The sequence below is a fragment of the Piliocolobus tephrosceles genome, chromosome 4 (assembly GCF_002776525.5).
Source record: "Piliocolobus tephrosceles isolate RC106 chromosome 4, ASM277652v3, whole genome shotgun sequence".
NCBI lineage: Eukaryota > Metazoa > Chordata > Mammalia > Primates > Cercopithecidae > Piliocolobus > Piliocolobus tephrosceles.
The window spans coordinates 110,362,922-110,385,575 of NC_045437.1; the positions used below are offsets into that span (position 1 = coordinate 110,362,922).

Genomic DNA, 22,654 nt, shown 5'->3' on the forward strand with positions numbered 1-22,654 from the left:
GTGCATTGTTGACACCACACCTCCTGAGCGATCACTTTCTAGATTGCCCCGTCAGAAAGGCAGCAGCACTCAGTGGGGGAACTGACTGTTGGCGCCGGTTGGCTGGCTTGTAGGACTGCAGGGGAGGCCCTGCTAGAGGAGCCCAGACTTCCACAGTGCCCACCCTCATCTGTGGGGCCCAGGCCTCAGACAGACAGCAGAGCCCTCTAAATGCCCTGCTGGTGGGCAGAGGGGAGAGGCGAATAGGGGATCAAGTTTTCTCTCTTCCACAGGAAGCACATAAAGCTGCCTCTCAGGGCGAGAACACAAGCTACAACGCAGCCAGATGAACCTGCAGCAAAACTCATTTCAGTTGACCTGGGCAAACTTTCAGTCTTTTTAAAAACAAGTAAGCGAGATTTCGTTATTTTCAACAAATTTGCTAAAAGCCCACTTTCAAAGAGCTCTGATATTGCTAGAATAAACTAAGTTTTGACGTAAAAAACACCAATTTTACATGAGAACATGTATTATTCCATTTATATCAAATTCAAAAAACCAATACGCAGACCAACAAATCAAGCTGATCCAGGGTACTGGAGATCAGGAGATTGGCCAACCCCGTGTGCTGCGAGGGGGAGGGGCCGTGGGGAGGCCAGAGCTGCTGGTGCTGTGGGTGTGCTCACGTCAGCTGAGCTGCACACTCAGGATCTGCACACTTGGCTGTAGGTAGGTTAAACTGATTAAAAAGTTCAAAAATACTCATTTTAAAAGTGAATGTTTAAGAGAGGATGATTTTAACCAACGGAAAAACACAACTAATTATTTCTTATCTCTGGATCATGCTATATTCTATGTGTAACAGTCCCCATGGTATACACCACATGGTTCAAAGGAAAGAGAAAAAACTCGAGACCACCACGAGAGCAGTTTCTAAACACCCCCCAGCCTCCTCCAGCCCTGGCTATGCTCACCGTTCTCTTTGTAGCCCATACCCAGGATGACTTCGGGCGCCCGGTAGTACCGGGTTACCACGTAAGGGGTCATCATGAAGTTGGTGCAGGCCGTCCGGGCCAGGCCAAAGTCAAGGATCTTCAGGGTGCAGTCTGATTTCACAACGATGTTGCTAGGCTTCAAATCCTAGGAAAGCAACGGGTTAAATCAGTCGAATGAACGAAGCACACTAAATAAACGACTTCACATCCGTGAGGGTTGTGAAGCCAGTGTGAGAGTGCAGGGAGTGAACTGAACTCTGAGATTTGCTAACAATTTTGGAAAATCTTACTCTCAAATTGAAACTAAAACAAATCAGCCTAAAGCGGTCAGATGGTGCCCCTCGCCCTCAGTGGAAACCTTCATGGCTCTCCTTTGCCCTTTCTGTGGTCTCGCAGGCCCTCCATCCATGCATCTACATGTCCAGCACACACGCCCCCCTCCCACCCTCCACACCTGGACTTGAGCGCCCCAACACTCTGACTCTCTTCTGCTAAGGTCCTCATGCTCACTATCAGTCCAGGGCAGTGCTGTTCCATAGACAATGTCATATAATGCGAACGATGTGTATAATGTACATTTTCTAGTAGCCATGTTCAACAGCATGACCAGAAATAGGTGAAATCTTAATACAGTGTATTTTATTTAACCCAATATATCCATAATATTATCATTTCAAAATGTAATTAACATAAGAAAAATACTGAGATATTTTACATTCTCTTTTTGGTAGTGAGCCTCTGAAGTCCAGTATATATTTCACAAATGTAGCATGGCCACATCCTGGGTGCTCTACAGCCTCTTGTGGTTAGTGGATGCCATACTGGACAGCACAGGTCCAGAATCCTCCCAACCTGGAATCTTCCCATGGCTCTTTCTCTCCTTGGAAGAGCAATTCCATGATCATCCACCTCCAGTCTTCTCACCTCTGCCACAAGGACCCACCAGCACCGGTGCTGCCATCTCCATCCATACGTGGCACAAAAACTCACCTGCTCATCTTCCAGTTGCCACCTCTCTTCCCCTCCCCAGTGCTGACTCTGTGAGCAGGGCACTGGCTGTGCTCTCAGCACTCAGAAGCATGCCTGGCGCAAGCAGACCCTTGGGAAGTGTCTGCTGAATGAAGACACGCGTCATATTCCACCCGACTTGCAAAACCTTAACACAACTTCTGCAACCTTTTCCCTCATAACTAAGGGACTTTCTTCCTGCTGATCCTCCACCCTAGCCCCTTCCTCAGGCCTTAGGAATTTGACTTTTGCCTGGGGACTTCAGCCTGCAAACTCAATCTAGAAACTGTGACTTGTAAACAACCCATATCCATTCTTTTCACAAGAGTAGTGTACCTGCAATGTTAAACTGCCAAGCCACTGACACAGGGTAAGGCGTGAGGATACTTTACCTGGGGAGCTGCAGGTTCCGTAACACTGCCTAATACCTGACTTTAAGACATCTCAACGGATGGGCCACAAGGGTGTTGCAGGTGTGCCTCAGTGCAGGCTGTGGAGCTGTTATCAGGGCAAGCAGGAAGCCATTTCAACATTTACAACAGTTACAATCACATTTCAATGCTGCTAAATGGTCTATTTCTAGGCTTCCTAGATTCTGTAAAATTTAAATGATCAACATATAATGTTTAAAAATGCAGTCACAATCTCTACCTGGCCCCAAAAAGAGGCCCCCAGGCCTCCATTCCACCTTAGGGTACTGTGCAGACACCCCCAGCAGGCCTGAGAGGAAGAAGCCAGGTGCCTCCCACATGAAGGAGAGCCGGGGAGAAGCAGCCCACATTCAACCAGGGACTGTCCGCTGTGAGGACTTGGTCATGGAGCTAAGACCAAATGAACCAATTTGTTTCTCGTTTCCTTTTATAAAATCAAAGAATATGGCAAGAACAGGCATTTTAGAACACAAATTACTAACAGATAAAATAATGCTCAATCTCACAAAACTCTTTTTTAAAAACCCAAAATGAAAGCCCATTTTTAGTCTATCACATGGCAGCGACGGAAAGCAAGCAGCCGTGGCGCTGGCGGGAGATGCAGAAAGAGGCACTCCCTCAGGCCGCGGAGGGTGTGCAGTGGGCACTTTCCCTCCAGAAGGCTGATTTCTGAGGTGTGAAACGCACACACTTCACCAGCCAGCAGGCCCTGAAGCCCAACCCACCCAGAACTGACAGCACAGCCGCAGGAGCAAGGATGACAAGGACAGCCTGGTTCTACCAAGGACAGGCGCAGCAGTGGAACCATCTCCACAGGCTGCCCGCCAGCTCTGTGAACCCCAGTGCGCCAGAAAACACGCTCATCTGAAGACGCTGCCATCTGTCAAAAAACTGTCATCACATACTAATTTAGCCGGAAAAGCACACTTCACTGCCGTCTGCTGGAAGACGGTGGTGATAAAATCCCAAGCTTGCATGGGTGCTCTGTGTGGCCAATGGGGAGGTGGCTAAGGAGGTCACCTAGAGCTCTCCCCGCACCCTGGGACCCTCTCTAGGCACCCCCAAAATACAAACTGAGACAACTTCCCAACACCTCACTTCAATTTCAAGGACAGCAGAGGGAAAGACAGTTATGCCCCCTTCAAGTCTTGAAAATCACTCAGAACAAAGATGACAAATGCCAAGTAAAGATCCAAGTGATGCCTGGCTCCGGGCTTGGCTCCCAAAAAGCCTGGAACCCAACGCTACCCTGTGGGCAGCAGTGAGGGCACCACAGCACCTGCAGCACGAGTGGGGCAGGTGCTGACCTCCCCCACTGCCTGCTCGACTCTGGGATCCAGACCCATTGCTTGAGAGGTATCCCAGGAAGGAGCATATCATGACAGGTGTCCACTGTCTGGCCTTCTCTGGTCCTTCCCCACAAGTAGCTGTGGCCGTCCACTGGGTAAGGAGAACAGCCAGGCACTCTTGAGGATGAATGGACACAGCTCTAAGTAGACACTGAAACCTGAAGACCCTAAACGCAATCATGGCTCCTCCACTTGCGGAGTTTGTGGGGTCAGGTCAGAAGTGAAGTCTGGGCCAGTTCTCTTCTGGTCATGTTATGGGAGGGTGGGAACGTTAGCAAAGCCTTAGAACAAAGCTGTAAAAGAACATTGCTGTCCAGCCTGCACGTGTGTGGTGCTGCCTGGGCCTCTCTTCTAAGCAGTGTGGAGGATGCATTTGCCCGATCAACACGCTGCACCTGAGGCCTTATTAATCTGCTCCAGCAACCGCACCTCGACCCGTACAGCAGCTGCAGCCAGGACTGCCAGTGCCATAAGCCTGTGGCTGTCGAGTCATTCGCCAGAATCCATGCAGTTTCTTCGAGGGCTGGACTAGTGAGTTAGACGGGGATGCAAGAGACCACTGTCCCCGCTCCCCTGAGGCTTCCATGGTGGCACTAATCTCTTCCACCCACCCGAGCCCTGCAGGGCGTGATCTTGTTCTTGATTTGCTATCTTGGGGGCAGTTTCAGGTTTCCATCTGGCCTTCCCGTTGTGATGACTTACTCGCAGGCCAAGGAACTCGTATGGGGGTTACTCCAACTGCCAAGGGCCTCTGCTCCAGCCACACATTGAGGACTGGGGAGATGGCCACTGGGTGGCCTGGGACGCTGTGGCCCACTGAGAGCCACCAGACACAGACGGCTCAGGAATGAAGGTCTGGGACACATGCCAGGTAAGCCACAGAGGCTTCCTGATGTGAGAGCTGAGGGTGTGAATAACAGGAAAGGGGAAGGGCGAGAGCCAGCAGAGAGACCACAGTGACGGGACTACAGGGGGTCCCACTAACCTCTGTCTTCCCGATTTCCCGAGGAAGAGAGAACCATGGATGCCACAGGAAAGCCACTCCCAACTTATGTGGAGAAGTAGAGCTGAGGGGGCCAGGGTGGACTGTGGGGGCCACGGAAACGCACTCCTTGGTCTCCCACCACAGGAGTGGGAGTGACAGATGCCCCAGTGCGGTGTCTGCACCCATCCTCTGTCCCTGCCAGGGTGTACCTCTCACAGAGCTGTCAGCCAGGGGCCGACCAGGCAGGGGTGCTGAGGCAGGCCTGTTCCTATGTGACACTGGAGGCCTCAGAGCTGCACCGCAGTCTGGACCGGCCCTTTGAGGGGCCAGGACTGCACCTCATTCAGCTGGTATTCGCTGCCTCCTCCGGCTGCTTCCCCTTCCTTCTCCCAGCCGGTCCCTCGCCTGTGTAACCCCCCGTGGCATGCTGATGTCGCCCACGAAAAGCCCCTACTCTACAGGGACAGGAAGCTGCAGGACCGCACCAAATGCCATGGCTGAGCGAAGGGAATGCCAACCTCCACAAATGGCCACGACACCCAGGAAAGGCTCAGCAAGTGAACCACAGGTGCTATGGAGGCGGAACAAGGCAAGGGCAGCACTTGGAGTTTTCTTTTTATTGAAAGTCCAAGTTCATAGCAGTTAGATACCCCAGATCCCCACCTCCATCCCAAAAGTGAGGCTCCATTCCTTCCTCACTCCTGCTGGCCCTTCATGCAGAGAAACTGATGCCCAGCTTCCAGGTGCAGGGCCACAGGTGCAGCACGCAGTCCTGTGGGCACCAACAGGGAAGGCACGGCGAGGCCTGCCTGCAACAGGGCTGCCCAGAGAGTCTGCGCTCTGCCACATGAGAAGCCCAGTCCCACCCCACAGCCCTGTACCCCAACAGCCAGACTTACATCCCTCCACCAAGGGACTGGAGGGGCCTTTTCCAGAGAAATCAAATGGTGCCCAGAGAAAAAACCTACAGAAGGCGACACCTGCAGCTGCCTGTGGCCCAAGAGACATCCATTCTTTAACAATCCACCCATTCACTCAGCACTTCCAGTCAGTCTCTAATGCTTCAATCTTTTGTTTTTTTGAGATGAAGTCGCGCTCTTGTTGCTCAAGCTGGAGTGCAATGTTGTAATCTTGGCTCACTGCAACCTCCGCTTCCCGGGTTCAAGAAATTCTCCTGCCTCAGCCTCCCGAGTAGCTGGGATTACAGGCATGTGCCACCACGCCCAGCTAATTTTTGTATTTTTAGTAGAGACAGGGTTTCACCATGTTGGCCAGGCTGATCTTGAACTCTTGACCTCAGGCGATCTGCCCGTCTCAGTCTCCCAAAGCGCTGGGACTACTGGCATGAGCCACCATGCTTGGCCTAATGCTTCAATCTTAAACATGATCCAACCAGACATTTGGGGAAAGCCTTGCATGTTACAGGGAGGGACCTAACACACTAAAAAAGGAACTCTGGGTAGAGAAAGACAATGAAGGGAGTGATAAAACCCTTTAACAAAAGCTTATCCTCAGAGAGAATAGTATATCCATGCAACAAGAACAGAATGCTATAAAAAGGAACTTTTAAGAGCAAATGAATGTCAATTAACTCGTGCTTCACAGAAAAAGAATACAGAATGGAGTTAAGAGGACATTCTGAAAGAAATGATATAAATTTCTCAGACCTCTATAACATGTGCTTCCAGACTGAAGGCCAAGTGCCCAGTAAAACTAAAGAAAAAATGTCCATATCAAGGCATACATCAAAACGTCTCAGAATACAAGGAATAAAGAACTGAGTTTAAAAGTTTCCAGAGATCAGCCAGGCGCGGTGGCTCAACCCTGTAATCCCAGCACTTTGGGAGGCCGAGACGGGCGGATCACGAGGTCAGGAGATCGAGACCATCCTGGCTAACATGGTGAAACCCCGTCTCTACTAAAAACTACAAAAAACTAGCCGGGCGAGGTGGCGGCGCCTGTAGTCCCAGCTACTCGGGAGGCTGAGGCAGGAGAATGGCGTGAACCCGGGAAGCGGAGCTTGCAGTGAGCTGAGATCCGGCCACAGCACTCCAGCCTGGGTGACAGAGCGAGACTCCGTCTCAAAAAAAAAAAAAAAAAGTTTCCAGAGATAAAACCAAACCAAAACCCCAAACCACAGCACTTAGAAAAGGTTAGTCATCGGCCGGGTGGCTCACACCTGTAATCCCAGCACTTTGGGAGGCCGAGGCAGGCGGATCCCGAGGTCAGGAGATCGAGACCATCCTGGCTAACACAGTGAAACCCCGTTTCTACTAAAAATACAAAAAATTAGCTGGACGTGGTGGCAGGCACCTGTATTCCCAGCTACACAGGAGGCTGAGGCAAGAGAACGGCATGAACCCAGGAGACAGAGCTTGCAGTGAGCCGAGATCATGCCACTGCACTCCAGTCTGGGCGACAGAGTGAGACTCCGTCTAAAAAAAAAAAAAAAAAATTAGTCATCAGATGACACTAAGGCACTCCGGACTCCGGAGCCATAGCTAGGTGCCTCGCTACCACAGGACCGCATCCGCCATTCTGACCGCAACTGATCTGTAACTAAGAATTCTACACACAACCACACTACTCACCATGTGAGAGGGCAGAATAAAGAGTTTCAGACATTTGAGGCCTCAAAAAATTTCTCTCCTCTGTGGCATTTTTAGGAAGCTTTTGGAGGATGTCTCCCACCAAAACAAGGGGGTAATCTGAGAGACAAGGACAGCCAGCAAGGAATCCAACACGGGAGGGAGATGAAGGAAATCCCCAGAAAACCACCAAGGGAGATCCAGGGCAGCCCCTTCAAGCAGGTGCAGGGGCAGTCAGTGCAAAAGGGAATAGGGCTGAGGCTGCAGGGAGGTTCCTGAAGAGATGAAACTGATGAAATACCCAAGACATCTGCATGTGCTGAGAGAAAATTTAGATGCCTGGTAGAAGAGTTAGGGCTGAATTACCAACAAGAACATAGAAAACTATCTCCCAAAACAAACAAAAACCTCAAACAAATAAAAGATAAGTGTTTGTTAACTCCAGGGACCAACAGGTGAAAGGGGAAGGTCTGCTGTGCAAAAGCATTTCCATGCTCACGATGATGCAGTTAGCCAAACACCATCACATCCGCCAGCCTGGGAGAAGGGCGAGGAAGGCCAAGGGTGAGGGCTGGGTTGGTAAGAAGCTAAATCAGCATCTTTTTTTTTTTTTTTGAGACAGAGTCTCGCTCCGTCTCCCAGGCTGGAGTGCAGTGGTGCAATCTCAGCTCACTGCAAGCTCCACCACCTGGGTTTACGCCATTCTCCTGCCTCAGCCTCCTGAGTAGCTGGGACTACAGGTGCCTGCCACAACACCCGGCTAATTTTTTCATATTTTTAGTAGAGATGGGGTTTCACCGTGTTAGCCAGGATGGTCTCGATCTCCTGATCTTGGGATCCGCCCGCCTCGGCCTCCCAAAGTGCTGGGATTACAGGAGTGAGCCACTGTGCCCGGCCACTAAATCAGCATCTTATGCCCCAAACTGAGAAAGGATCAATAAAGAAAGAGCTAAGCATATTTTTTCCAATATGGAAATCGACACCAAAATAATCAGCTAAATGAACTGAAGGAGTTTACTTCTAGGGAGAGAGAAATAAAAGAGGAGGTGGAGGAATCTGTTTTTCATAAATATTTATAGAACTATTTGATCCTTGATTAAAAAAAAAAAAAAACTAAGCTACTTGTTTAGCAAGTTGCTACAGTTATATACAAGGTGATCCTGTCTTTAAATTAGCATATAAGTTCAAAAGGACATAAGTACAGATATGTTGGTATTAACATCAGTCAACAGAGGGAGGCAGGACATGCACCAGCGTGCTCTCACTGGCCATCTCCAGGTGCTAACACAGGGCTGGGGTACTTGCTTTTCATTTTTTGAATTATATAAAGTATATACTTTGGTGGGATATCATGGGCAAAACTTTATCTTTCAAATACTTAAAATTTATGTTTTGTATTAAACCATTTTAATAGGCAAAATTAAAAGTGTGTCTATCTTTGTGCCTGGTACTGTAGATGGGACAAAGCATGGTACAGTCCACACAGAACAGTTAACTTAGGGCTCCTCCCCTCCTGGGATGTGGGCAGGGGTGGGGCGGGGAGCAGGGGCAAGAGGGGGTTTCCCTCTTTGCTTTATACACCTGTGCAATGTTTGGAACTTCCCCACAGTGAGCGTGCCTCACTCTCCCACGTGGGCAGATGTGGGGAGAGCCTGGCAAGGCCATGGATGTGAGAAGCAGGAGGGAACAAGGTGACAGAGAGGACACAGCAAGACGCCAGGCTGGTGGGGGTGGTGAGCACGAGGGAGGGATGGCAATGGGGTCATTTTCTGAAGGCTTCTTAGGTTTCTATACCTCATGCTGGGCAAACCAAACACTTCTCTGGGCCCCATCTGACTCAAGCTGCAGGAACCGACTATTCCATAAAAAAGGCCTGCCGAGGCTGCAGCTCTCACAAGGCCGCAGTGACAGGAGGCCGTTGCTTCCTGCTCACCTCGGGGCCCAAGGGGGAACAAGTCAGGCAAACCATTTCCCCTCACAAAATGAATAAGGCCTAATGTAGTAAGACTAATAATCTGGGAAATTATTCTAAAGCATGAATTTAATAAAATCTATTTAAGAGATATTAAGAGTATCTTAAATTATATGAAGGTCCATGGAAATTTCAGGAACAGAAATAGAATGGTACATCAGGAGATCTTCATTTTTAATTCAGAAGCCTAGTGTTACTATTTTTACAACAAAGTCACCAATATATTATTTTAACTGACCATCTGATGGCAGCAAAGTTTCTATTTTAAATAACAGTACACTGGATGGCAGATGGGAGGCTGTCAGCTAGCCCTGGGAGGACAAGAGCTATCCCTGACGCTGGCCTTGGGCCACAGACCTGAGGCTTGGGATGAGGCAACCCTGCCTTCTGTGGGTCGGTGGGCTCTGCCCCCGAGGGAGCGCTTCACTAGCTGTGATAGAACCAACCTTTCCTGGCACAGCAGATCTGAAAAAATTATTTTACCACTCCACCACCTAAAACCCATCTGCTCATTTCTGTAACAACAGGCTCCGCTGTTCTTGTCTCTCACTAGCTCCTTCCCGACACTGAGTTTTCAGTTCAGCAAAAATACGACCTCTTGCTGTTGGAACATAAAATCTAATGGCAATCTGTCAATAAAATTAGTACAGTAATAATTTAGGGAATGCTAAGCATATCTATTTCCGATAAAATTATATTATCTCTGCCTCTAGTCTCACTTAATATTTTAGTTGTTTTTTTAAAAAAACTCGGGCCCAAGAGGCCTAGGTGGCTCTGCCTCAGACTGTCACCCTGTGACCTTGGAGATCCCTAAGCAGGATGCCAGAGAATCCCGGAAGCCAGGAAATGGAAACAAATGGGAAGACCAGAACATTGAAAGTCATTTCAATAATTCTGGAAAAAACTTAAGAAGTCCTATGGTAGAAAGACTCTGTGAATGTAAAGAAGGTAGTCCTTGTGGAGAAATAATTCGGCCAAATTCCAAATCTGAACCTGAAGAAGAAAATTTCTGCTGATGTAAATTGATGTGAATGCAATGTGTGTGGACAAGTCTTTGTATGTCCTTCACCCCTTAATAGGCACATCTTACCTCATTCTGGACACAAACTATTGAGAAACGTGGGGTGAAGCCACACAAATGTAAACAATGTGAGAAAATCTTCCTTTCTCTCATAAATGCCCAAAGACACATGGTAACACACACTGGTAATAGATCTCATAAATGTAAGAAACGTGGGAGGACATTTAAGTTTCTCTATTTACTTCTAAGACACAAAGTAATTTACACTGGAGAAAAACCCTGTGAATGGAAGAAAGGTGGTAAAGCCTTGAGATTTTGCAGTTCTTTTCAAAAACATAAAAGAACGCACAGTGGGGAAAAACCTTATAAATGTCAGAAATGCGGTAAAGCCTCTGGACATTCTGGTCACCTTCACTGCCATAAAGGTGCTCATGCTGAACAGAAACCCTATGAATGTAGGAAATGTGGGAAATAATTCAGTTTCTGTAGTTACTTTGAAAAAAACATAAAACAGCTCACAATGGTGAAAAATCTTCAATGTTTAAGAAATATGGTAAAAGACTCACTTTTTCTAGTTCCATTCAGAAACATAAAAGAAATAATACTGTAGAGAAACCCTATAAATGTAAGAAATGTGGCAAAGCCTTCAGTCATTCCTGCTCCATGTGAAGACATAAAAGAACACATATTGGACAGAAATCCGATGACTACAAAAAATGTGGCAAAGCCTTCAGTCAACACAGTTCCCTTAGAAGACGTGAAAGAGCTCATACTGGAGAGAAACCCTATGCATGTCAAAAAGTGATTAAGGCTTCAGTCGGTTCAGTTACCTTCAGACACATGAGAGAACTCATACTGGAGAGAAACCTTATGAATATAAAAAATGTGGCCGGGAGTGGTGGCTCACACCTGTAAATCCCAGTGCTTTGGAGGCCGAGGCAGGCAGATCATGAGGTCAGCAGTTTGAGACCAGCCTGGCCAACATGGTGAAACCCTGTCCCTACTTAAAAAAAAAAAAAAAAAAATTAGCCAGGTGTGGTGGCAGGTGCCTGCAATCCCAGCTACCTGGGAGGCTGAGGCAGGAGAATCGCTTGAACCTGGGAGGTGGAGCTTGCAGTGAGCTGAGACCGTGCCACTGCACTCCAGTCTGGGCAACAGAGCGAAGACTCCGTCTCAAAAAAAAAAAAGTGGTAACACCTTCAGGAATTGGACAGCTCCCTTCAAACACATGAAAAATCTCATACTGGAGAGAAACCCCGTGAGTGTAAAAAATGTGGTCAGGCCTTCAGTTGCTTCAATTACCTTGAAACATGACAATTCACACTGAGAAAAACCATCTGACTGTAAGGAATGTGGTCAAATCTTTAGATATTCCAGTTCTCTATATAAACATGACAGAACTCACACTGGAGAGAAACCCGCTGACTGTAAGGAATGTGGTATTTAGGTATTCCAGTCCTGTATGTAAACATGAAAGAACTCATACTTTGTAGAAATCCTGGGAATGTAAGGATTTGGGGAAAACATTCGGTTATCTTTGAAAACATGAAAGAAATTATACTTGAGGAAAACAGTATAATTTACATAATATGCATAAGAGAAGTGTGATGACGCCTTTATATGTTCCAGTTACCTTCGAACACATTAAAAAGCATATGCAACGTTTCCATTTTCCTTTGAAAATACGAAGAAAAACTACTACTGGAGGAAAAATTCTACGCATGTAAACAATGTGGTAGTGTCTTCAGTCTTTCCAGTTCTACTTGAAGATATAAAAGAACTCGTTTCTGAAAAGCCCTACAAATGTAAAGAATGTGGGGATGCCTTGTTTCTCTCGGGAACATTCAAAGACATGATGTATGCAAACTGGAGATGGATCTTTAAATACAAGAAGGTATTCTGTATCTAAACCCTAGTAGTTTGCAAGTAAGTTTTCATTTTAATAATTATTTCAAAAGTCATCTGAGAACTCCCACTGAAAACATATCTTATAAATTTAAGGAATTTGGAAAGCCTGATGCAAATTAAATATTCCACAATGCTCAAAACATGCACATGAATGAAATGTTATACAAGTTATAAATATATTGTGTTTGTCAGTGGCTCATTTCTAATGGCGATCTCGGGACTGGTGATTTCCGCCTTACTTAACAGGAACATATGGAGGTGAGAATTCTGTAGATACCCTTTAAGCAACATGGTAGTGCGGGTTTTGTCAGTTAATACAAAATTTTGTCTGTATGTCTAAATGTTTTTGGATCTATGGGTGAATTAAAATGTATTTCTAATAGGTAGGTAACATTGATTTTTATGTAGCTTTTTAATTGTTCTGTAATTACGTCATTGAAAACAGATTTTGTTAACTGTTGTGGTTTTCTTACTGGCCTTATGTGACGAGTTTTTTTTTTTTTTGAGACGGAGTTTGGCTCTGTCGCCCAGGCTGGAGTGCAGTGGCCGGATCTCAGCTCACAGCAAGCTCCGCCTCCCGGGTTCACGCCATTCTCCTGTCTCAGCCTCCTAAGTAGCTGGGACTACAGGCGCCCACCACCTCGCCCGGCTAGTTTTTTGTATTTTTTTTAGTAGAGACGGGGTTTCACCGTGTTAGCCAGGATGTCTCGATCTCCTGACCTCGTGATCCGCCCGTCTCGGCCTCCCAAAGTGCTGGGATTACAGGCTTGAGCCACCGTGCCCGGCATGTGACGAGTTTTAATTGTTCCTCACCTATTACATCAATTCCATCTTTCTTTTTTATGAAAAATGTACTGTTTTTTGGCAGGAAGAAGTTTATTTCATTTTCTTTGCTAATAAAAGTATTGGTATCAAATTGCAAAAAAACAATTATATCGTGATAGTCTGCTTACACAGCTGTACAAGTAATAATAACAAAACCTTGTAAAACCAGCTCAGCGAGAATTATATCCTAGCTCCCCAGTTTGTTAAATGTGTTTCCTGACAGTACAGTCACACTGCTAGTCAAATCCCAGCCTGTGCCGAGCCCACAGGCCTGCTCCGAACCCTTGTGGCACGGGGCCAGGTCGCTCCCACCAGTGACACAGGGAAGCTGGCAAGGCAGAATTTCAGGAAAAGAGAAATGGGTATTTGGGTCATTATTTAAGAAAGTTAGTTCTCAAGCAGCTGTCTCACTGACTACTTGGCCTTTAAGTTCCTTGCTCATTAAAAATGGGCTTTCAAATATGGCAAAAATATTAACCATAGGTGAATGTAGACAAATGGCAGTTGGAAGTTCTCTGTCCTATTCTTGCAATTTTTCTCTAAGTTTTGAGTTACTTTAAAATGAAAAGTTTAAAAAAATGTATTCTTGTGCAGTATCTGACTGAGAGTGCAGTATCTGGCCGTGTCCACAGCAGCTCGCCTAGCCTGGTAGGCCGGGCGGCTCCACAGAGGCTTCCTAGAATGACTTTCTTAAAACACAATATGATTCCATCATTTATTTGGATTTTCAACCCTAACAATTGTTTTTAAATGTTATTTTGTATGTAAAGGATTATGACAACCAAATGATTATGTTTTTAAAAATAAAATCAATACATCACTACTTACTCTATGAATTATGCCAGCTGAATGCAGATGTTTAATACCACAAAGCATCTGGTAAAGAAGGTAGGACATTCTTTCATGATCCAGCTCCATGTGAATAACCTGACATAAGTTAGCATCCATTAACTCCATAACCAAATACCTGAGGAAGAAAAGGTCAGTTATGTATTTGAAAATTATCCAAAGTTCCTTTATAACTAAATTTCATGAAACAGTAACTTACTTCCAATCACTGCACTGGCTAAAGTAAAAAGATAACTTGGTATAATGGAACTTTCTAAAAATTTTCCAAAGAATATATAAATAACACTTAATGTCTTACAAGCTAAAAATTAAACAAACAAAAAAACCTTTAAGAGCATGGTAAATAGAATCTCAAACACACAAATTTTTCTACTTCTTACATTTTTGGCTGAAATCCTCCTTACCAGCCTAAAGACCATGCTGTTACAGGCTCATCAATCATAACACATGTACCCTCTGGTGGGAGATGCTGATAATGGGGGAGGCTCCACATATAAGGGGCCGGGGACAGACAGGAACTCTGTACCTCCCGCTCAATTTTGTTGTGACTCTAAACTTCTCTACAATATATATATATGTTTTTAAAAGTGACCATACAACAACAACAAAAAGGGCACTTGACCGCACTCCCCCCTCAGCAACTCCCCAACTCTTTGCTCCCTTTGCCAGCAAAACTCCCCAGAGGCATCTCATGTGCTAGCTTCAATTCTTCTCCCTTCATTTTATTTTTTAAATTTTTTTGAGACAGGGTCTCACTCTGTCACCCAGACTAGAGTGCAATGGCGTGATTTTGGCTCACTGCAACCTCCACCTCCTGGGTTCAGGTCATTCTCATGCCTTGGATTCCCAGAACTGAAAATTAAATACAAAAAAAAAAAAAAAAAAAAAAAAGCCATCATGCCTGGCTAATTTTTGTATTTTTAGTAGAGACAGGGTTTCGCCATGCTGCCCAGGCTGGTCTCAAACTCCTGACTTCAAGTGATCCACCCACCTCAGGCCTTCCAAAGTGTTGGGATTATAGGCATGAGCCACTGCACCCAGGCTTCTCCCATTTTTTTCTTAATCCCACTTGGATAAGGCTTGTGCAGCCGCCATTCTGCTGAAACTGTCCTCCTCAAGGCCAGTGATGGCTTCCATGCTACTAAATCCACTGGCCAGTCCTATAATCCTAGCTGGTCCTGCCCTGTCCTGTCTCCAACTTTTTGCTGTCAAAATGCCCAGCAACTGGTCCTTGACCCTCTTCTCTTCTATAACAACACTCACTTTCTTAATGATCTCAGTTATAGACCGTCAGCTCCCAAAGTCCTACCTTCAATTCAGACGTATCTCCTGAACTCCAGGCTCATTCCTCTGCCTCCCTATTCCCAGTTCCACCTTGATGTCCAACAGGCATCTTAAAGCTACGTCCAAAACTGAACTCCTGATTCCACCCTTAGCCCAGTCTGTCCTTCTCACAGCCTTCTTCATCTCAATTGAGAGCTCCTTCATCCTTCAGGTGCTCAGGCCAAAAATCTAGGTGTCATTCTCAATTCTTCTCTCTCACACCACACATCTTATCTATCAGCTAATACTGTGGCTCTATCTTTAGAACCATTTCAGCATCCAATCTCTTCCCCTCTCACCGTTCCTATTACCCCTCTGGGCCAAATGGACCCTCCAAAATGCCTTAACAGAATTGTTGCAATAGCAGTAACTGATATTCTGCGCCCCCACCCCTTACAGTGGGTTACCAACCCAGAAGCCAGAGCTACGCTTTTAAAGCAGAAGGCAGGTGAGCTCACCGCTCTGCTAAGACTCTTATTCTGACTTGCCTTAGAGCAAAAGACATGCTTACAATGGCCTAGGGGCCCCGCAGTGTTCACCCTCTTCTCTTCCCCTGCTCCCTCATCTCTAGCCACACCACCTCTTGACGGTCTTGGAAAACACCAAGCGGGAATCTGCTGCTGTCCTGAGCGCTGTCTGTTCCTTCTATCTCCATTCTACTTGCCCCCAAGTATCTGTAGGACCGACTTCTTGATCTCCTTCAAGGCGTTCTCCACATGTCACCAACTCACGGAGGTCTTTCCCCAGCCACCTTATTTAAAACTGCAGCCTCAAGTCCAACCCTCAGCACTTTTGATCCTCTGACCCAGCTTGACCCTTTGCCCACAGCACCTAGCGTTTTTTTTGTTTTTTTTTTTGTTTTTTTTTGAGACGGAGTCTTGCTCTGTTGCCCTGGCTGGAGTTCAGTGGCACAATCACGGCTCACTGCAAGCTCCGCCTCCTGGGTTCACGCCATTCTCCTGCCTCAGCCTCCCGAGTAGCTGGGACTATAGGGGCCCGCCACCATGTCCGGCTAGTTTTTTGTATTTTTAGTAGAGACGGAGTTTCGCCGTGTTAGCCAGGATGGTCTCGATCTCCTGACCTTGTGATCCGCCCACCTCGGCCTCCCAAAGTGCTGGGATTACAGGCATGAGCCACCACACCTGGCCAGCACTTAGCACTTTCTAATGGACTACACGCTTTCCTCATTTATCATGTTACCTGTCTGTCTTCCCTGATAGGCTCCAGGGAAGCCAAGTATGCCAAGTCCCAGAGAGCGCCCAGCACACAGAGGGCAATCAGATATTTGTTAATGACTGAACACACCAATAAATTAAGGATGAAGTTGGGCATTACGCCTCTCAACAGATTAATACTTCATTGCACTGTTAGTAAGATGATTCTACTTAAGATTCTGGAAGTACAGAATCTTAAATAGAATTAGTGACTTAATCATTACAAATAATACTCATAAACTCCTGAACCCTAAAATCCTGGCTATGACGGACTTGAGAGAAACATTTTATAGTTCAGCAAAACACATTACTGATCCTGGTCTGCTCTGAAGAATTCTTTCCAGTCATCCTTTATCTGTTATGAAGATGAAAACCCATGTGGTACAAATAATTAAATATTACCATCAAATTTTCTAAATATTTCTCTGCAACAGAGAAAGTTATCTGTGATGTCACAAAATGTATTGCCACCTACGTTTCCTAAGTATAAAAGGCAGTTGCTGCCTTTTCTAGATGTTCACTCTTTGATGTACAGTGCATTACTGAATAAAAATGATACTTACACATCTTGAAATTCTTCTAGAGTTTTTTGTGGTGTAAACACATTTAACAAACTAATAATCTGAAAAGAGAAAATTAATTGTACTTCAATATGTCAGATGACTCTACTTGATTACAAAAATTAAGTTTAATATTGAAAAGCATTAAAACTGGGGAAAACAATCACAGTAGAACTCAGTACTTATTATTATTACTGCTTTTACCAATTACATGGCACTTGAGAAAAATTAAACATCAATTAAAGGAAAGATGCACTTTTAATCAAATCACTTTTATGTGTCCCTAGTGACTTAATTATTACAGAATTTAAACACATAATGTCTTTTTGAACATAAAAAAGTAGAAGTTATGGGTAACAAAACACTAAATAAAGCAGTATGTTAACTCTGAAAACTTAAATATTATGCATAAATTTCTAAAAAGTTTTGAAATATGAAGGCTAAGCTTATATTTTTGGTGTGATAAAGTGAAAGGTCTCATAGCATCGTATTTTTACTTAAAGAGGGTTAAGAGCTGATCCTGCTGCAGGCCTCCATCCTGGCACTCTGACACGACTTGGCTTTGTCCCCACCCAAATCTCATCTTGAATTGTAATCCCCATAATCCCCACATGTCTAGGGAGAAGCCTGGGGGGAGGTGACTGGATCATGGGGGCAGTTTCCCCCCATGCTGTTCTTGTGATAGTGAGTGAGTTCTCCTGAGATCTGATGATTTTGTAAGGAGCACTTCCCACTTTGCTCCTTACTTTTCTCTCTCCTGCCGCCTTGTGAAGAAGGTGCCTGCCTCCCTTTCGTCTTCCACCTGATTGTAAGTTTCCTGAGGTCTCCCCAGCCATGCGCAACTATGAGTTAATTAAACCTTTTCCTTTATAAGTTACACAGTCTCGGGTATTTCTTTACAGCAGTGCGGGAACGAACCAATACACACCCCATGGTGTAAACAGTGAGTCCCACGGCTTAGGCACCAAACATATAACTTCAGTCATTCCAGATGACTGAGGGAAAGATGAATTATCCATTATATAGGATTGGGGTGACTGGTTAGCTAAGGACAAAAATAAAACTGCATCCATATTTCTATCTTTATACCAAGATAAACTCAAAATGGAACAAAGATTTAAATCTAAAACATGAAATAAAACATCAGAATATGATAAACATATATATAATTCTGGTGTAGAAAAATATTTTCTAAACCTGACAGGAAACCTAAGGGATCTGATTACATTAAAATGAAACAAAAAAACAGGTGATAAAAAATCAGTATGTCAACAACATAGTCAAATGGGAAAAAAAAAGTAAAGGGCAATAGTTTTAATATTAAAAAAAAAAAAACCCTCCTTCGAACGCAGAAGAGACCGGCAGTCCAAAAGAAAAATGGATAAAGGCCATACAAATTAAATTACCAAAACACATAAAAATAAATGACAACCTCACAAATAAAAATATCATTTATCTATCAAATTGGCAAAAGTAAAACAAAAAAAATCAATGGTATGTAGTGCTGGGGGATTCTGAAGTAACAGACATTCTCAGATACTTTTTTTTTTTTTTTTTTTGAGATGGAGTTTCACTCTTGTCGCCTAGGCTAGAGTGCAATGGTGTGATCTCGGCTCACTGCAACCTTTGCTTCCTGGGTTCAAGCGATTCTCCTGCCTCAGCCTCCTGATTAGCTGGGATTACAGGCACCTGCCACCATGTCCAGGTAATTTTTGTATTTTTAGTAGAGACAGGGTTTCACCACATTAGCCAAGCTGGTCTTAAACTCCTGACTCAGGTGATCCACCTGCCTTGGCCTCCCAAAGTGTTGGGATTACAGATGTGCACCACAGCGCCCAGCTGACACTTTTTTCTTTTTAAGAGATGGGGTCTTGTTTTATTGCCTTGGTGTGCCTTAAACTCCTGGCTTCAAGCGACCCGCCTGCCTTAGCCCCATAAGTAGCTGGGATTACAGGTGGAAGTGACCATGCCCAGCTTCTCAGATACTCTTAATGAAAATATCAAACTAATAGTCTTCCTTGAGGTCAATTTGTCAGTATATATTAAACTAGAATATATATAAACTAGAAGTATGTACTCTGACCCAGCAATGTTGGCCAAGAAATTCACCTGGACAAGTGTGCAAAAATTCAGGTATAAGAATGTTCATTGCAACACTGCTTATAACAGTGAGAAACAAAACAATCTATCCAACAACGGGCGGTTGGCAGTCTCTTAAATAATTACTGTGCATCTGCGCTATGCAGCCATTTAAAAACTGGCTTATATCTATGTTAATTACAGTACATGAGGCCAACCCACGTTGCGCGAGGAGAAAAGCAGGATGAAGAATAACATGATTAATCTTGTTTATGTACTTGTGTACATGTATGCATAAGAATGTTCACCAAATTGTTAATACTAGTACTCTGTGGGTGGTAGTAGTCAGGAGTTTTTACTTTTTTATATTGTTTGACTTTTAAAAAATAATATATATTTTTTGTAACCTGAAAAAATTTTTTAAATAAACAAGTAAAATAAAGCATGCATTAGAGAAATTAAAACCAACTCAAGTCAGACTCAAAAGAAGGAAGCTCAGGAGTTTAAGACTAGCCTAGGCAATGCAGTAAGACCCCAACTCTACAAAAAATTTTAAAAATTGTCAAGCATGGTGACACACGCCTATAGTCCCAGCTACTTGGGGGACTGAGGTGGGAGAATCACAGCCTTGGTGACAGAATGAGACCCTGTCTCAAAAAACAAAACAAAACAAAACAAATTAAAAAAACTCCTTCCAGATTTAACATTTTATTATTTTAATTAATCAATTTATTTATTTATTTATTTATTTTGAGACGGAGTCTCGCTCTATCGCCCAAGCTGGAGTGCAGTGGTGTGATCTCTGCTCACTGCAAGCTCCTCCTCCCGGGTTCACACCATTCTCCACTTCAGCCTCCCGAGTAGCTGGGACTACAGGTGCCCACCACCACGCCTGGCTAATTTTTTGTATTTTTAGTAGAGATGGGGTTTCACCATGTTAGCCAGGATGGTCTCGATCTCCTGATCATGGTGATCCACCCACCTCATCCTCCCAAAGTGCTGGGATTACAGGCGTGAGCCACCGTGCCCAGCCAACATTGTATAATTTTATAACTTGGCAAGGTTATCAACGTAATGCTCAGCAGCGACCACTAGGAGAACATACAATGTGCCTGATTGAGCACAACTTCATTTTCTAGAAACATTATTTCTCCATAAAATTTAGTGCTTTGATTTCTGTGGCGCTTCCAAGAATAGCTACTCTAAATGTAACATCATCTAATAAGTGTATTTGAAACTGAGATGTCATATACAAGGCAAAAAATTACTTACAGAACAACATCTTTCCACAAAATATTTAGTTGTTTCTCAATTTGTTGGATCAATACTGTTCCTATTTTAAAGAAACAGTATCAATTGATATTCCTACTTTGGGTGACCTAAATTCCTATGTACCATAATGATGCCTCTTTCTAGCTTTAATTTCCTCAATGTTTATTAAGAATTTTATCAATAAAAAATAGGCTGGGCACGGTGGCTCACACCTGTAATCCCAGCACTTTGGGAGGCCGAGGCAGGTGGATCAAGAGGCCAGGAGATCGAGACCATCCTGGCTAACACAGTGAAACTCCGTCTCTACTGAAAATGCAAAAAATTAGCCAGGTGTGGTGGCAGGCGCCTGTAGTCCCAGCTACTCGGGAGGCTGAGGCAGGAGAACAGCATGAACCCAGGAGGCGGAGCTTGCAGTGAGCCAAGATCACGCCACCGACCTCCAGCCTGGGCGACACAGCGAGACTCCGTCTCAAAAAATAAATAAATAAATAACTACATAAAATAAAATAACAATGTTAATAGTCACTTTTATCCTTAGCTTATCCTAGATCTGAACTTAATGTATCTCCAGAAGACCCTGAAGATTATCACATTATTGACAATATGGAAGCACACAGACAAAATACATACATAACTTACATTTTTATGATTGACACATTTTAAGAGGACGAGTTCACGATAAGCTCTCTTTGCATGAGTTTGGTTCTGAAAAGGACGGCTTAGTTTCTTGACTGCAACATTTATCCCAAGAACTGTATCAAATGCAGCACTAGAATTAGGAAATACAATGCACAATCCATTAGAATCGTTTTGGAAATACAGCAATGCCAGAATATACATTGAATATATTATCTTTTTAATAAGTAATAAGGAAAAATCTGCTTATTTCCATTCAAGGTACTGCACATATGAAGAGCACAGTGAGTTGGCTAAGACTACAGCATGGAATAACTCCTTTGCAGAGACATATTTCAGCGACAGTTAAGATGGGGTTCGGCAATCCTTCACACACCAAGTTTTCATAGTTTAGATTACATTCAAAACCAGGTAATTTAATATACAGTGCATAAAACCAGTCAAGAAATGAAATCTTCAGTTTAAACATGACCAGAAGTTGGAAACAAAGTCACTGTTATCCCATCTTAAAATATGTATATTTTGGAATATCACAGTAGAGGAAATGGTTGAGCTGATGAGAAGAATACAATAAATCTAAAGTTTGAGTCATTGTGTTTTTTTCTCAGACAACAGTATCTAACAAGAGAAGCAGCCAAAATTTCAGCTCATGGTAAACGCCCAAGATACAAAATCTCTAACGTAAGCAACTGCTATATAAAGTTCTTTTAGAAATATCTCCTCCTACTACTATGGTAAGAATAAAATTTAGGGGCTGTGTTTCCAGATCTCAAGTTTCCTGTTGAAATTCTGTTCGTTTTCCCCCAGAAAGTAGATATGAAAAATCAAGTAGCCCTGATGGCACATTTTTAGGTTTCTAACTGGTACTAAATAGTGCCATTTGTGTTGTGACCTCTGGGCTACCCATCAGGGCTAACAGTTACCAAAGGCCACCTGAGAACCTAAGCACTGATTTAAATATTGCTTCTATTTCTTTATTCTGTTGAGTTTATAACATTGTTTATATTTATTCTCTTCTATTAATGCTTTTTGCCAAACAACTTGAACTTAATTCAATGTTTTAAAGTTGAAGGCTGCCTGCTGTAGGATTTGGTTAACAGGCTACCTTATTTTAATTCAGTTCATATTATGTGTCTGTCTACATACATATGTAAATCCACAGGCTCATGTGCAAATTGCACCATTTATATGAATTATAAAATGATGAGGATACATCCATGTGTGAAATAAGTCATTAGCATACATGTAGCCATCAAAAGTATTTATACTTATATACTTCTCAGACTCAAGAATTTGAAAACAGGCCAGGTGTGGTGGCTCATATCTGTATTCCCAGCACTTTGGGAGGCGAAGGCAGGCAGATCGCTTGAGCCCAGGAGTTTGAGACCAGCCCGGGCAATATAGTGAAACCTTGTCTATATAAAAATTACAAAGATTAGCTGAGTGTAGTGGCGCATGTCTGTAGTCCCAGTTACTCAGGGGACTGAGGTGGGGGGATTGCTTGAGCCAGGGGTCGAGACTGCAGTGAGCAGTCATCCCTCCACTGCGCCCCAGCTTGGGTGACAGACTGAGACCCTGTTGCCAAGGGCCTCAAAAAAAAAAAAAAAAAAAAAAAGAATTTGAAAACAGACACACTTTTTTGGTATCAAAAGTTTTTGTC

At 44.2% G+C, this 22,654-nt stretch overlaps 1 protein-coding gene across 4 annotated transcripts in view; it reads right to left on the reverse strand.

Moving 5' to 3' along the window:
- The window catches only part of MAPK9 (mitogen-activated protein kinase 9), a 58,535-nt gene that overhangs the window by 14,381 nt on the left and 21,500 nt on the right, over positions 1-22,654 (reverse strand). For all 4 annotated transcript variants that reach the window (XM_023201967.1, XM_023201968.3, XM_023201965.3 and 1 more), the window contains 4 exons: positions 20,998-21,127; positions 17,011-17,069; positions 13,890-14,028; positions 954-1,119 (listed from right to left, as the gene is read on the reverse strand). In XM_023201967.1, coding sequence (XP_023057735.1) covers positions 954-1,119; positions 13,890-14,028; positions 17,011-17,069; positions 20,998-21,127 — 494 coding nt within the window. The remainder of the gene's footprint in view (positions 1-953; positions 1,120-13,889; positions 14,029-17,010; positions 17,070-20,997; positions 21,128-22,654) is intronic.